General features: G+C 48.8%; 7 protein-coding genes across 7 annotated transcripts; 4 read left to right on the top strand and 3 right to left on the bottom strand.

The window, feature by feature from the left end:
- Positions 1-377: 377 nt before the first annotated feature.
- On the top strand, positions 378-1,838 carry FMAN_05580 (uncharacterized protein; the record flags this gene model as incomplete). The annotated part of the gene is made up of 2 exons (XM_041827746.1): positions 378-1,396; positions 1,448-1,838. The coding sequence occupies 2 exons, from the start codon at positions 378-380 to the stop codon at positions 1,836-1,838; spliced, it is 1,410 nt and encodes a 469-aa protein (XP_041678678.1).
- Positions 1,839-2,022: 184 nt separating this feature from the next.
- On the bottom strand, positions 2,023-3,549 carry FMAN_05581 (uncharacterized protein; the record flags this gene model as incomplete). The annotated part of the gene is made up of 1 exon (XM_041827745.1): positions 2,023-3,549. The coding sequence occupies one exon, from the start codon at positions 3,547-3,549 to the stop codon at positions 2,023-2,025; it is 1,527 nt and encodes a 508-aa protein (XP_041678677.1).
- Positions 3,550-4,049: 500 nt separating this feature from the next.
- On the bottom strand, positions 4,050-5,867 carry FMAN_05582 (uncharacterized protein; the record flags this gene model as incomplete). The annotated part of the gene is made up of 1 exon (XM_041827744.1): positions 4,050-5,867. One exon carries the CDS (start codon positions 5,865-5,867, stop codon positions 4,050-4,052), a length of 1,818 nt encoding a protein of 605 aa, XP_041678676.1.
- Positions 5,868-7,960: 2,093 nt separating this feature from the next.
- On the top strand, positions 7,961-8,556 carry FMAN_05583 (uncharacterized protein; the record flags this gene model as incomplete). The annotated part of the gene is made up of 2 exons (XM_041827743.1): positions 7,961-8,074; positions 8,140-8,556. The coding sequence occupies 2 exons, from the start codon at positions 7,961-7,963 to the stop codon at positions 8,554-8,556; spliced, it is 531 nt and encodes a 176-aa protein (XP_041678675.1).
- A 1,134-nt stretch (positions 8,557-9,690) lies between these two features.
- Positions 9,691-11,322, top strand: FMAN_05584 (uncharacterized protein; the record flags this gene model as incomplete). Its single annotated transcript, XM_041827741.1, has 2 exons — positions 9,691-9,779; positions 9,837-11,322. The coding sequence occupies 2 exons, from the start codon at positions 9,691-9,693 to the stop codon at positions 11,320-11,322; spliced, it is 1,575 nt and encodes a 524-aa protein (XP_041678674.1).
- A 399-nt stretch (positions 11,323-11,721) lies between these two features.
- Positions 11,722-12,503, top strand: FMAN_05585 (putative guanylate kinase; the record flags this gene model as incomplete). The annotated part of the gene is made up of 3 exons (XM_041827740.1): positions 11,722-11,801; positions 11,857-12,096; positions 12,149-12,503. 3 exons carry the CDS (start codon positions 11,722-11,724, stop codon positions 12,501-12,503), a joined length of 675 nt encoding a protein of 224 aa, XP_041678673.1.
- Positions 12,504-13,341: 838 nt separating this feature from the next.
- FMAN_05586 (uncharacterized protein) lies at positions 13,342-14,256 on the bottom strand (the record flags this gene model as incomplete). Its single annotated transcript, XM_041827739.1, has 1 exon — positions 13,342-14,256. One exon carries the CDS (start codon positions 14,254-14,256, stop codon positions 13,342-13,344), a length of 915 nt encoding a protein of 304 aa, XP_041678672.1.
- Positions 14,257-14,593: the final 337 nt, after the last annotated feature.

Below are 14,593 nucleotides of genomic sequence, written 5' to 3'. Positions count from 1 at the left end.
GATTGCAGCAACTTCTTCGTTAGAATGCGACGCCCGCTTCAATGACTTGCGGAAGGAACCACAAGAAGATTTTCACTGAAGGTAAATCAAGTACTCAACAATAGATCTAGAAATTTGATTGTCAGGGTCAAGGTAACTTAGGCACCAGAGCTTCCACTTACACACACACAGGGCGGGGGCTAACAAGACGGGAGGTGCCTGCATCATGCCCCACCAAAGCTTCCAGAACCAACCATTCCTCACATCCAACTTCAACTTTAAACCTTCCACTGCCACCTTCGCACCAACTCTTAACAGTACCAACTCACATCATTGTCACGCTGCAAAATTTGGTTTTCCTTAGACATTCCTTTCAAACCCACATATTGCAGTCTACCATGTCACACATCACACTGGCCCAGCAAGGCCTCGCAGCCGCCGAAGTACGCAACTGGGATGAAGCTATCGAGAAGCTCTCAGCCGCCTTGAAGGCCTCGCAGAACCCTGCATGGCTCATCGCTCGATCGAAAGCCCTTATCAACAAGAAACGCTTCCAAGAGGCCCTCGACGACGCTAACCTTGCTTGGCATACCGCATACCAACGAAACAAACGACCCCTTCTCATCGATGCCCACTACCGTCGGGCTGTCGCCTACTTTCGGCTCGGACAATATGCCAACGCCGACGCATGCTGTGTTTATGCTATGCGCTTAGTCAAAGGCTTCCCTGCCGTAGAGAAGGAAGATCCGCCGAAGAAGAACACAGACGAGAACGGATTCTACAAAGTGACATTGAAGGATGCTCAGGAAGAGTCAAAGACAGATGAGATCAACAAGAGAGAGGCAGGGGCGGCAGGTGCACTGGGAGCAGAAAGCAATAATGTTGCTAATGCTAAAGAGTGGCGCCTTGCGAGCACTTTGCGAATGCAGATCCTGTTCGCTATGGACAAGCTTCCAGAGGATGACCCTGCACGTAAGCTCACCACGGCCAACAAACCCGAGTTAAAGGAGCTATCAGATGTGGGGAGCAAGAATGTCGAGACTAAGGAATCGGCGGCTGCCACACAAACCGCCCCCAAGCCTACTGTACCCGCTGATACCCCAATACGACTCCAGGAATTCCAGAACGACACCACTATGACAGTATCCATCTTCTCCAAAGGCGTGAACAAGGAGAAGCTCCAGGTCCAGTTCAGCCCCAAATCAGCCCATCTTGACTCTGTCATTTGGCCCAGCGGCGACGAGAAGCCATTCACACTTGATCTGTGGGGTGAGATTGACACAGATGCATCGACATACAGGGTTACGCCCAACAAGGTTGAGCTAGCACTCAAGAAAAAGACACCTGGAAAGTGGGCGCAGCTCAGAGGAGAAGCAGGAGATTCTGCTCCAGATGCTGCAGCTGCTGAGGAAGCGGAGTAAGTTTCTCGCAAGTTCTCAATCGATACAGCTTACTAACTTTACTCAAGAAAACTCAAGGTTCTCAAAGACGCCCGAAAGAAGGCCATGGACGATGCCGCGGCAGAAGCTTCTGCTCAAAAGGAGGCTGCAGAGTCTACCGAAGCGAAAGGCAAGGCCCCCGCCACGGAAAACTCTTCCAAGCCAGCATACCCCTCATCGTCTCGTACTGGGCCCAAGAACTGGGACACCATTGGCGACGACGTTGACTCTGATGAGGAGAAAGACGTCAACGTGTTCTTCAAGAAGCTTTTCAAGGGCGCCACTCCTGAGCAGCAACGAGCCATGATGAAGAGTTTCACAGAGAGCAATGGTACAAGTCTCAGCACTGACTGGGATGACGTCAAGAACAGGACTGTCGAGACGGTGCCCCCTGAGGGTGTCGAGGCCAAGAAGTGGTAAAATGGCAAATGTTTATGAGCCAAGGATGGGAGATATTGAGTTACGAATACTGAGCAACGATTCACGAACTACGGTGTTTGGTGGGTTATTTCGGCGTATCGGAAAGGTAATAGAAAAGCAGCTCAATCTGAGCCATCAATTGAACCAATTCGTAATTTTCGCTATGCCGTACGTGTTCTATATGCTATCCCAGGTTTAACACTTCATAGTCCCTTTCTCCCAACTCCGCGGCTCCTTTTCTCTTCAATCCGTCAACAACGCTTTCAACCTGTCCCCCGACCTTGTCAAACCACTTCGATGCCTTCAACTCTTCATCCTCTAGCGCACGACTCCATTCCTTGCCATTGCGATACTCCGCTGCCAAAGCTTCAGGCACATGGAGAACACGACTAACGAGATCCTCTCGTGCAATGTACGCTCCTCTCAGCCATCTCGATCCCCCACCAACGTCAAACTGATTCCGTCCATGCATGACTCTCATGTTATCGAAAAGGACACACTCTCCTGGCTTCATCTTCATCTCAAACATGGCATCGGGATCATTGATCAGCCCATCAAATAACTGCGCCGGTTCAAGCCACGCTCTTGCGTCAACAGCTGGAACCTGGAATTGGTTCTGGAACGGCGGACTCCAGTATACAGCTGCGAGGTTTCCATCTGGCCCAACATCAAAAAGTGATCGCTGCTGACGGTAGAAGTATCCGTGTTTCTCATAGTGATATGGAATCTTCACTCGAGCGAGGTTCTTGACTGCTGGGGAGTTTTGTAGCCACAGTAGCTTTCCAGCGAACAGCCCATCACTAAACAGTGACTCTCCGCCATTGCACGAGTTTTCCATACAGTGAAGAAGTTGGATCGCGGGTGGACTCTCAAGGTATAGTAAATCCTGATGCAGACCAAGGTAACCGCTTGTGTACGCTACATTCTCGGCGTCTGGCTTAGCGCGAACGTCGAAAGTGCGGCCGTAGAAGGTTTCTTTAATATTTGCGATGCGAGTTGTAATATCGACGATGGAGTTCTCATCGTGCGGTACATTCTTAAGAAACACAAGACCGAGGTTCGATAGATCGAGAAGAGTATGCCAGAATGCATCGTCGCCCTTCATGAATTCATGATAGTCGATCTTTCGTACACGTTGCTGGATAGTCGCTTTATCCCAGAACGTACGCCCTGTCTTGGGATACACTGCGTCTTGTCTCGGGTATGGCATCCTCTCAACTGGTGCATGGCCAAGTGCTTTGTCAACAGAACTCCAAGAAAGAACCATCTCGTGATCTTTGTACATGTCGTTCTTGAACGAGATGCCGACGCCGGTTGAAGTCGCGTGGATGCTGTGAATGGCGATGTCTGAGGGAATTGCAGTTGTCGCAAAGCTCTTTTGACCAGAGGCTGGGTCGACGCATGTTGTGCATGTACAGCTATCGCGGAGAACAGTGGCATCGAGCCGTGTCCAGCCGCCATGCTTTTGATCTTGAATCTGTATGAAACGGTCTCCGCTGGAGATGGTGAGGTTATTGTCTTTGGCTGAGATTGTTGTTGTTGGCTCAAACAGTGGGGGGATCCTAAAGTTCTTCGTTGTGAGCGTCCGTCGATGCGTAAGGCATTGTGAGTTTGTTGATTTGAGGCTGATTCTCTGAGCACTTGCTCGAGTTGATGAGAGCCCACGAGGGAGAGCTCTACAGCCATAAGCTGTCAGCCTTCGAGGGAACATGGTAACGTAGGGCAACCTTCTATTAACACAAACAAAACGTACAATCAAGAAACGAAAGAACTCTATATGTCAAGTCAAGATTCAAGCTGAGCCAGGATCTATATCTATATAACAACAACAGCGGCCATCCTCGTACCTCGGCCAAAAGGGAGACATTGCTTCATGTGGGGTTTCTCGGCTCTAAACCCCGCGTTGTTTGGAGCTGGACCCAGCGATGGCTTCAGTCAGAAGTAAAAATGGCCTCATGTGGTGATGCAGTGCGACACCAACGAGGCTGGCATTTTCACATATTACGTGATACGAGCAGGTATGAAGTTTCAGATATTGTATGTTCATGAGGCCTCGAGGAGGGCATTGGTATTGATTTGATGGCATAATACATGTTGTGTACAGTAGGTCGAAAACGCCTGATAGCCTGTTCCTACGCCAAAGAGCATTAATCCACGCGTATACCATTACATTGCCGTTGAATCATCAATTCATCACGAGACATCCAGCGATCAACCTCTGTTACGGTTGGCAGACCATCGCTTCACCATCACTTCTCTTACTTTGTATAGCTTCAATGCTTCAGCGACTCCCTGCTCCAAAGCCTTCTCAAATTTCGAAGGCGGTGGTACATCAACGTACACCAGAACCAGACTCTTAGTGACGTGTGACAGAACACGAACCGTGCCATGGAGCCACTGCCATGTCTTCTGAGGGTCCTGTTTTCCGGCCTCTTTCCACAGGGCATCTGAATAAGATGGTACAACAATTAGACCGAACTCGGCGTGGTCAAAAACCGGGCCCTTGGCATAAAGAAGCCAGTCCACGCCAAACTTGATGCCTGCGCGAGGTACCCATCCAAGCGATCTGAAGTAGTGATACACTGCATAGTGAATGAGGAAGTTATCGTCAGGTTGAAGAGCGGGATCCGCAGGTTCAACACGAGGTGGGAAGTATGAATGTTGTCTGAAGAGTCTCAGCAGGTCCAAAGACGAGAGCTGAGCACCGGAAGCAGGATCAGTGACCGTCAGAACACCTAAACCGAAGTTTAGAAAGAAAGCCTCCTCCGGCGTTAGCTGGAGGTGCTCCATATTCTTCAGTACTGGCCTGCTAGTACGCTCCAAAGAGTTCTCCTCATTGTGTCCGTTCAAAGCCACAGGTGATGCAGCGCGAATATCGGCAAGCCCATTAGCCGTGCCATTCGATGTCGAACGCTTGGGGCTAGGGGGATCTCCGAAGTGAAAGGTGGTGGATTCCACTGTTGGCGAGAAGCGTACACTCTTACGTCGCTTCTTGGGTTTGGTGTTGTCTTCCTCGTCTGACGAAGATGCAACCACGGAGGTGCCATTCACATCATGGTGAAGTATTCCATTCGCAACTGGTTCCATGACATGACCATTGAGGAGAGTATCGACGGACAGGCCCATCGCCGTGGGATGGACTCCGGATATTCCTAGACCATCAATCTCTTCAGCTGTCTCGATGGCCGACTCTTCGACCATTTCCGCAGCAGAGTTCGGCATGCCTAGAATAGTTGCAGGGCACACTGGCGAAGCATGCGTGGGAGTAGACACAGGCAGGTTGACAGGCTTGATAGGCGTTGGCTTAACAATGTCCACCAGTGAATTTGGTAGAGCTAAAAGTGCAGCAGGGCTGACAGGTGACTCGTAAGTTGGAAGGGCCGCCGACAGTGAAATAGGCTTGATGGATCTGGGCTCTGCGATGTCTTTCGACTCTCTGGCACGTAGCTCTCGTTCCTTGGCTTCAAAGGCTTTGGCTTCTCGCGCCTTGATCTCTCTCGCTTTGGCTTCTTCGGCTTCCTTACGGCGGGTCTCTCGGATCGCCTCTTGCTCGAGACGTGCTCGTTCCCACTTGGCACGCATACGCTCCTCCCTTCTCTGCACAGTCATAATTTCGCTGACGTGTGCATCAGCCAGTCCTTGACGAACTTGTTCACGCTTTAACCAAGCTGGTTCACTACGACTAAGACTACCCTTTCCGTAGAAGCCTTGCTCCCACAAAGCTCGGGTAGAAACATCATCCGTGATGTGGACGGATGATGTTGCAGCAGACCAGACACCGTTATGCACAACCGAAGGTTCCGCCTTGGGCGGAGACCATAGTTGGCCTAACCACGCATACGCGACATGGAAGAAGGATATGGGGTTGTTCGGATAAAAGGCCGGCAAAGGGAATGTGCGGATCGGTGCCGGAAGGGCGTAGATCTGATGCAATGGGGGCCCTCGCTGCTGGGATTGCCGTTTGTCGGCGGAATCCGTGGTAGGCAGGGTACCAACGGAGACTGTGTTTGATGATTGAATCTCAGCCATTTCTCGCCGGGGTCATCTTGGTCTTGACATTTGTCAGTTGAATCTCCAGAATGGTGATGAAATTGAAGAATCAAGTTTTGTGTTGCTCAGATACCGTTGTAGTCTATAATATCAGAGCTTCATAGGAGACCAAATGAATGGATTCTCTAAGCATTTTGATATGGTGTCATCACCGCAACATGAAGCTCCGCTGCTCCGGAGAATTGAAGCGCGCAGGAGCTGCAACGCAATTGCATCTCAGGGATGAAGCATAAGGAAGAAATGAGAAAGAAACCTACCTATCTAAGGCGTGACCCAGGCACGATGCTGGCTGGGTATTTAACCTCGTGGCCATCCACAGCAACACACTGCTCAACCTCGACGAGTTGAACAATGTCAATTGCTCAAATGTGAAGCCCGACCGAGGTCCTTAAGCTTCCACGAGCTTTGAGAGATTTTGTTGTTGTGGTTTTTGTGAGGATGATGACGGGAAAAAGTTGACGGGGGCAGAAAAGTCGAGCTTTTTCTTGGAATTGCAGCTCCCCACTTTGATGCCTTGTGCGCAAGGCCATTTCGCTCACTGGCTCCGCTCCGGAGATTTGACCAACAACTCCACTGCAATTGGATGTTGGCATACGAGCTTTGGAAGTAAAGCACAACGTGTGAGACGACAACCTGCTGTTTATATTACCATTTCTGTGCGGAATCTCGCCGCCCAGAAGCCTCTTGATCTTACTCTCTGGGCACATATCAATAATTGTCACGTCTTCCGTGGGCCCAAGCCCACCGCAAGCGAGATGTCCCCATAGTCAACCCAGAACTGTCAAATCCCTGGTTCCTGGATGCCTGACCTCCAGAACGGTGAAAGAATGCATCGGCAATTCAGGGAGCATTCAATGAGGATTAAACGATCTCGCCTTGACCCTTCCAAGTGCCTTACTTACTCCGGGTATCTTCATGATAAAACACAATAATATTAGCATGCTCCATGTCTACAGCATATTGAGAAGATCGTTCGCATCGTGTCCATCGGTCTAGAACGACTTCGCGCATACATCAAGATTGAAAAGCGCCGCCTTTTTTCTAAGCTTCTCGAAGAAGCCACGCTTGCGTACTCGTGAAGACTCCGACTATATCATCCACGAAAGAATGCACATGCTTGCCGAGCAATGCGCTTGTTGTCCTCCGTGCTGTATCTGGCAAATGCGAAGAGATTCGAAAGCTACGACTTCTCGGCATGTAGATCTTACTCGCTATGAAGGATGCCCTCATAATCCGTTCTCGGGAATATAGTGCCATCGAGAGGAGCCTGACGGTTGGACCGTGATAATGACTCTCTGCCACCCAATAGTCCCGTAACGATTACAAGTTCCCGGCTGGCATTCAGTATGAGGGCTGGGCTGGTGATTTCAAGATAGCTCAGTGAGGCGAAAAGAGGAAGGGCAGCGAGTTAGATAGCGGACCACGATCCTATAACAGAGTCTTGCTAAGAACACAACTCGGGAACTTATTACAAGAGAGATGGACTTTTCCTTGGAAGCACTCACTCCGAGCATGTCGTAATGTGACTAGGGACGTCAGCTGATTACCTATGAAGATGTCTTGGGAACACATAGGGTTATACTACAGACCTTCTACAGTCTTCGGTTACATATTACAAATGCTTCGCTGATGAGAAAGCAAATCTATTAGATTCAAATTTGGAATACTAATTTTTCGGAATACAAACGTAAAGAGGCCGGTGATGACGACATGGCGCGATATACTGCCTATCCCGTATTAATCGTTCCTCAGCTTTAATTGAGTTGTCAGCATCTCCCAACGCAACAAATAGCGTCATAACGTTACCTCCATAATCCTACACATGATCAGAAATGTATCACTTCTATAATACCATGAATCTGCACCAGGGAGTTTCAGCAAGATGCTATAAAGAAGGCCGAGGTTCTTGTAACATCGAAACATAACAAATCCAAGATTTCAACGACTTTGCTCTGAGCCACTAAACACCGCCTACAATATCACAACACATCGGCTACTTTATATAAGAACCGATCTCTCATTTACCTCAACAATCTCTCTGAATTCAATTTCATTTACGGGCTGTCCCAAAGATGACTTCATTTGATGATCAAGGCTTCCCCGTTGTTCACCTTTCGAGCGATGGCTGGTCGACTGAGGACGAAGCAACTGCCACCTGCTTCTGCGGCGCCGTGCAGCTCGTACTTGTAAGTCGTCCCGAGTTGTATAAACTGAACCGGAAACTTCAGGGTCCTAACATTGTGACAAATAGCCACTTAAAAAGCCCGGCCTGCTCAACCGCCATGTCTGCCATTGCATCGACTGTCGCAAGATCGGCTCAGCCTTCTACCAATCCAACATCACAGTGGATGACACATATCTCAAGCACGTCCGCGGTGAGGACAATCTCTCAACATTTAGTGAGGAAAAGACCATTCGCGCCAACGCGACCATGACCAATTACTTCTGCAAGACTTGCGGTACACTCATGTATCGTCGTGGCGCACGTTTTCCAGGCTTGACGATTCTGAGGACCGGTACTGTTGATGATCTCAGCCTTGCAGACACTAAATTGAGACCGCAGGTCGAACAATTCATCGAGAGACGAGCTGCTTGGTCTAAGCTCATAGATGGTGCGGCACAGGTTGTTGGGATGCACCAGCCTTCGGATATTGAGGGTATCCCTTAGTCTACTCTAGAATCAAATTATATGAAGATATAGCTAGATTAAATCGTATTTCGGTTCCTCCCGTGAGAAGCTTGTGATTGCTGCCCGCTGGTTTCATTTTATTTTGTCTTTCGTTTGTTGCGCCTGTCAAAGTGACGCTTGCATCCTGCCTCTGATCGTACTCCGACATTCAAGCTTGATCCCTCATGGTGCTTAGGCTGAATTTACTTAGTTCAGATATCTCTTGATCTTATTGAAAGAGGTCGACTAATGATGCATCGACCGTCTTATAACTGGTAAACATGGCATGTGCTTCGGAGATGCGCGTGCCATGAATGTCGTGAAGGAGACCCGCGTTTACGAAGAAGGTTATGTGCTGCTCTCACAAACAGCCAATCATATGACTACCGTGAATCGATGCTCTCGGACTTGCCGGAAGGGCCCATCACTTCAAGACCCAATCCGGGGGGTTGCACACTGTCGGATGGGAAAGCAGTACGTGTTATTCATTTCCGGCTGTCCATCTCAGTGAAAGAGAATGTTTCTATTAACTTGCGCTATCATCTTTTGCCGCTGGGATTCTGATCTCGAATTGGAGAGAACGGATTTCGAAGAGAAGATGACGGAAGTCACCATGGAAGGCAAGCAGTGCACCGTTAGGTATGTGTGTAGGAGAGTGGAAAGTTACTCACTTTGCGCCCGCTCACAAGTCTGTGAAGGGTAAAACACCTGGATACAAGTAAGAGCTTGCACTTTTGACATGGATGTAATTACTATGTAGGTACCTTAGCTAAGTGCCAGAAACACCTAGTATGACGTCCACTCAATCCCTTCCATCTGCATTGGTTCACCTCTTCCACTATTTAGAATCGAGATCCTCAATCTTTTTGCTTCTGCTTCTCCTTCTTATACCACTCTTGCACTCTTGAGGAGGAAAGAAAACTCAGTATTAAGTTAGCCTAAAGTTAGGATATCTTTTACTGAGTTTATTTTGACATTCCACATCAAGGCCCGGCACTATTGAAATACTGCCCTTTCAAGAGCCCAATTCGGCAGGCGGTGACCATATTGAGAAGGCGGTGAGAGCCCTGGGAACACAGATACCTACTACCTTGCCGCTTGCATCTGGTTTAGGTAGCTCAATTTCCATTCACAATGTGGTCGTCGAAAGAGGTCATTGCTGGCGTCTTCTTGTTTTTAGCTGCCGTTGTTCTCACCGTAATTGCTATTGGTGTCCGGGCTATGTAAGTCTCACCGAGCCACTCACCACCTATCTGCGAGCTCTCCCTAACGCCCACAAGCTTTCGCAACTTTGCTAGCCGGCCTTCCCCCAGGCTGGGTGACGACACTCTTCATGTTACCATAATTCGACCCGTCAAGGGCGTCGAGCCTCGACTCTACGATTGTATCGCCGCATCATTCCGCCAGAACTACCCCCAAGACAAGATTTCCATTCGTCTCTGTCTCGAAAATGACACCGATCCGGCGTACCCGATCCTAAAGAGTGTCCTTGAAGACTTCCCCGATATTGATGCGCGTATCCTGTTTGAGGTAGACGACCTTGCGTTAGGCACGACGCCGAATATGGGACCGAATCCAAAAATTCGCAATATTAGCCGAGCATACCGAGAGGCAATTGGGGATATTGTGTGGATTGTGGATTGCAACGTCTGGATGGCCAAAGGAGTCTTGGGGCGCATGGTTGCTAAGCTTAAAGGCCATCATGTTGGTGGTGATAGCATGCCCTACAAATTTGTTCATCAACTTCCCATTGTTGTTGACTTGATCGACTATTCCACACCGGTTGCAGCAGACGGTCAGCCCCTGTTAGCTGCTTCCTCTGTTGAAGACGATGACTCTGATCACATAGACTCAGGGGGTTCTCGTGGTAACCCTAAGGTTTGGGCTCAGGGCGGTGGAAGACTTGACGAGATGTTCATGGCAACGTCGCATGCCAAATTCTACAGTGCTATCAACACTTCTGGTCTAGCCCCTTGCGCTGTGGGCAAGAGCACCATGTTCTGCAAATCTCAGCTCGATCGCGCGACCAACCCTTCACTGAATCCCAAGATGCCCAAGGGCAAGAACCTCCCTACGGGCGTTGATTACTTTTCGCACAATATCTGCGAAGATCATATGATCGGCGATGTCCTTTGGAATGCTCAATTTGACGGTTACAGGAACCATGGGTTAGTCTGGGGTGACATTGCTGTTCAGCCGATGTCGGATATGTCTGTCGAGGCATATACGGCACGCCGCTCTCGGTGGCTCAGAGCGAGAAAGTTCACGGTTCTCCCAGCTACAATGATCGAGCCATTTACGGAATCTTTCGTGTTTGCCACGTATTTTACTTTTGCAATCACCACACTGCGGATATATGGCATTCCTACGACCTGGACTGCTGGAGTGATTACTTGGCTCACAACGGTCACTATCTGGATGGTTGTCGACTTTTTAGGCTACCGACATTTGCACTCTGGCGTCACTATGGAGGTTGATGAAGACACCCCTCGTTTCGCCAGAGGTTTCATGGATCGTGAGGGAATCAGAAGTCGCAAATTCTCAGAGTTTTTGGCTGCCTGGATTGTCCGTGAAGCTCTAGCTCTACCGATCTGGGCATACGCAGTCGTCTTCGGGAATACGGTGAACTGGCGTGGAAGACGATTCCGTATCCGTAGAGATACAACTGTTGAAGCACTTGACCTCGAAGAAGAAGAGCGGAGTCGCCAGGTGCCGACTCCTGAGCTCGAAAGGGGATCTTCCCAAAATAAGCAACGAGTTGATTGAAGGAACCACGATTGAGCTGATAGCATGACTTGCATGAGGTGGATGGGTAACATTGATATAGACATGGATAAAGTAATGTGTAACGATAGGGCTTAGAGGTATTAGTCGTAACGATAGACCACAGCGAAGACATTAATAGATCACAGCGTTTTTCACTCGGTTTATAGCAGCGCTTGAGGCTCGGGCAACACCTGATCATCGGACTTTAAACGAGTCATCCTGGATGTCGGTGCCAGCATATTCTGTACAGAACTACTCATTTTTACACTCAAGTTCTGAGATGAGTGTCACCGTGAAGATGCAAGCCACCTCCCGCCACGTGATTGGATGAGTTCCCCCACAGTGCCTTGTAGCTCTCCAGCATTAGCACCCCATTCGTTAGCATTTTCCCAGGGCACGATGCGGTGCTTTCTAGGTTATGCGAAGCGCAACTCAAACTTGTTAATACCCAGTACAAAATCCTTTTCGCAAGTTCCAAAGTAAGCACCTCCAACTCGCCTCTTCACGTTACGTTTATTTACCGATTTGCTCTAGACGCTCCTTCGCAATGGCTTCTCCCTCGGACCGTCGACCCCTCGTCATCTCTGGACCTAGCGGTGTCGGAAAGGGCACGCTGATCAAGATGCTCTTCAGCCGTCACCCCGATACCTTTACTCTTTCTGTGTCGCATACCACTCGTAACCCTCGTGAGGGTGAGTCCGACGGCGTTGAGTACCACTTTGTCACCAAGGATGCGTTTCGGGACTTGATCGCCAAGGACGGCTTCGTCGAGCAGTAAGTTAAGCGCATCAACGACCAGCAATGTACTAATACTGGGTACCTATAGTGCTCAATTCGGAAGCAATCTCTACGGAACGAGCAAGGCGACCATCGAGGAGCAGACAGCCAAGGGCAAGGTTGTTGTTCTGGACATCGAGATGGAGGGCGTCAAGCAAGTCAAGGCCTCTTCCATCGACGCACGCTACGTATTCGTCTCGCCTCCTGATACCGAAGAGCTCGAGAAGCGACTGCGCGGCCGCGGCACCGAGACCGAGGAGAGCATCCAGCAGCGCTTGACACGTGCGCAGGATGAGCTTGCGTGGGCCAAGAATGCCGAGTTCGACAAGATTCTCGTCAACGATGATTTGGAGAAGACGTACCAGGAGCTTGATGCTTTTGTCTACACTGAGAAGACCAACTAGAGTGGAATAGATGGGAGGTTATTTGAAGTTTGACACGCAGGATGCGACGTCTTTGGGATGCGGTGTATAGGGTAGCGCAAAAGTATAAACGAGAAGCATGATGGACTTTCAATGATCAATAATTATACCCAATAAGATTGAGTCTCTTGAGACTGTTGTGTTATGGTTTGGATAAGATTAAGCTTATGTAGCTGCCTCGGGGGGGAAAGAAAACACAGGACCTTGACCCTAAGCGATAGAAATACTTAGGTAAATCTAGCCTAAACTTAGGGCACTCTTTGCTAAGTTTATTTTGACATCCCACAGTAAGGTTCACTGTTTTCTTGCCCCCCCGAGGGCTGCCTTACGATTTATAGGTCTTCGGGAACAGATGAAAAAGTCAAACAGAGAGTGTGTGACTCGATTTTACACAGTTTCATAGTTTCGAGAAACACTCGCATGCCAGTGGGGACTTGGATGTGTCAATCTGAAGGATTAGCGGTTCACCTGACTAAATGATACATGACCACGTGTGCTGAGTGAGGCTGTAGAAAGATCACACCGAACCTTGCTAGATGTGACTTGGATGAATCACATGAAAGACCTGTTGCTTACCGGAGACGAATGTTACTCGCCCTGGTAAATCCTTATGTTTAGGTATGAGATGAAGGTGCAGAAATTATATCATATATGTTTGTTACAGGCTTGATTATAGTGACTCAAAATGTAAGAAAGGTGTAGTAGTATGACCAAGAGTTCGAATACTCAGGTTTTATTGTTCATTAATCATAATCCACGCCGCCATAATATCGTAAAAAACTCCCACTAAACCCAAATTCGCTCATCTTTACGTCATACTTCAATACTCTTGGTCATCGTCTTCTTCATCTTCATCCTCATCGTCTTCCAAGGTAAAGCACGCCACCTCCTTAGAGAGGAGCAAGTTTTCGACCTTCTTAAAGATGGCCCTTCTCTTTTTCTCAAACTTCTCGCAAGATACTTGCATTTCTTGCTGCTCACATGCCCAGAGTTCCAAGCGTGTCATGGAGGTCTCTTGACTGGCTGTGCTGAGTCCTTGCTCGATGTTCTTTTTGCAGTCCTCAAGCTTCTGGATTTGAGTGTCCACAGAATTTCGAATCTTTCGGATCATATCCAAGGCTTTTGGGACATCAAGGCAAATGCAGAAGTTGATGGCATGACTCATCAGCATAAGCAGGTAGTCCACTGTGATGGGCTGTCGGTGAACAGCAATATTTCGAATCTGCTTGGCTGAGTAGAGAAAAGAGGTGAGGACAAGGCCACTCCCTTGGCAACGGCTGAGCTGTTGGAGGTCTTCCCAGTGCTTCTTAAAGTGGTATGCCCAAGCATTTAGCTCTCCTGCTTCTGGGCAGGACCACTTCGTCTCTTCGAGGATGTCTGGCATAGCCTCTTGAGCGAAACTAAAGCAGGCATGTTCCAAGATAGCCTGAATTCGTGTGAGGATGAGTGTCTGTGTGCGGATTGGGACATAGACGTGAATTCCAGGAGCTTTGACTGGCAGAACGTTTGCGACTGATGTGTCTGACCCCGACGTGTCTGAAGGCGACGAGACACTGGAGGCATCACTGTTCTCAGAGATTGCACAACTGGATGGCTCAGGAGCTGGAAGGGTGTTTACGCGGTTGTATAGCGCAGTGAAATAGTCCCATGACACTTTATTCTGGAGACCCCGGGGTTTCAAAAACCAATACTTTCCCTTGCGGGTGGTGTCGAGAAGATTCTTGGCCAGTATCATCTTGTCTGGTCGAGAATGTAAGCCGTAGATCAGATTTATTAGGCCGTAAAAGAAGAGTAGTGATAAACTGGTATATGACAATACCGTAAAGTGTACTGAAGAAGCAGATTAGTGAGACTGGTATATGACAATACCGTATAAAGTGTGCTGAAGAAAAGGAGTGGTGATAGACTAGTATGTGGTAATGCCGTATATAGCGAAGTTTGTGTGAGAGTCTTGCCGTGACTTGATGAAAACGTGAGTAAAGCTTGACGAATGCTGTACGAAGAAGTATAACGAGAATATTAAGGAGAGAAGCTGACTTGGGAGAAAGAAGGTAGGAGGCGCTACTTTTATA

Source organism: Fusarium mangiferae, assembly GCF_900044065.1.
Source record: "Fusarium mangiferae strain MRC7560 genome assembly, contig: FMAN_scaffold002, whole genome shotgun sequence".
NCBI lineage: Eukaryota > Fungi > Ascomycota > Sordariomycetes > Hypocreales > Nectriaceae > Fusarium > Fusarium mangiferae.
This window is presented reverse-complemented; position numbering and strand designations above follow the sequence as displayed.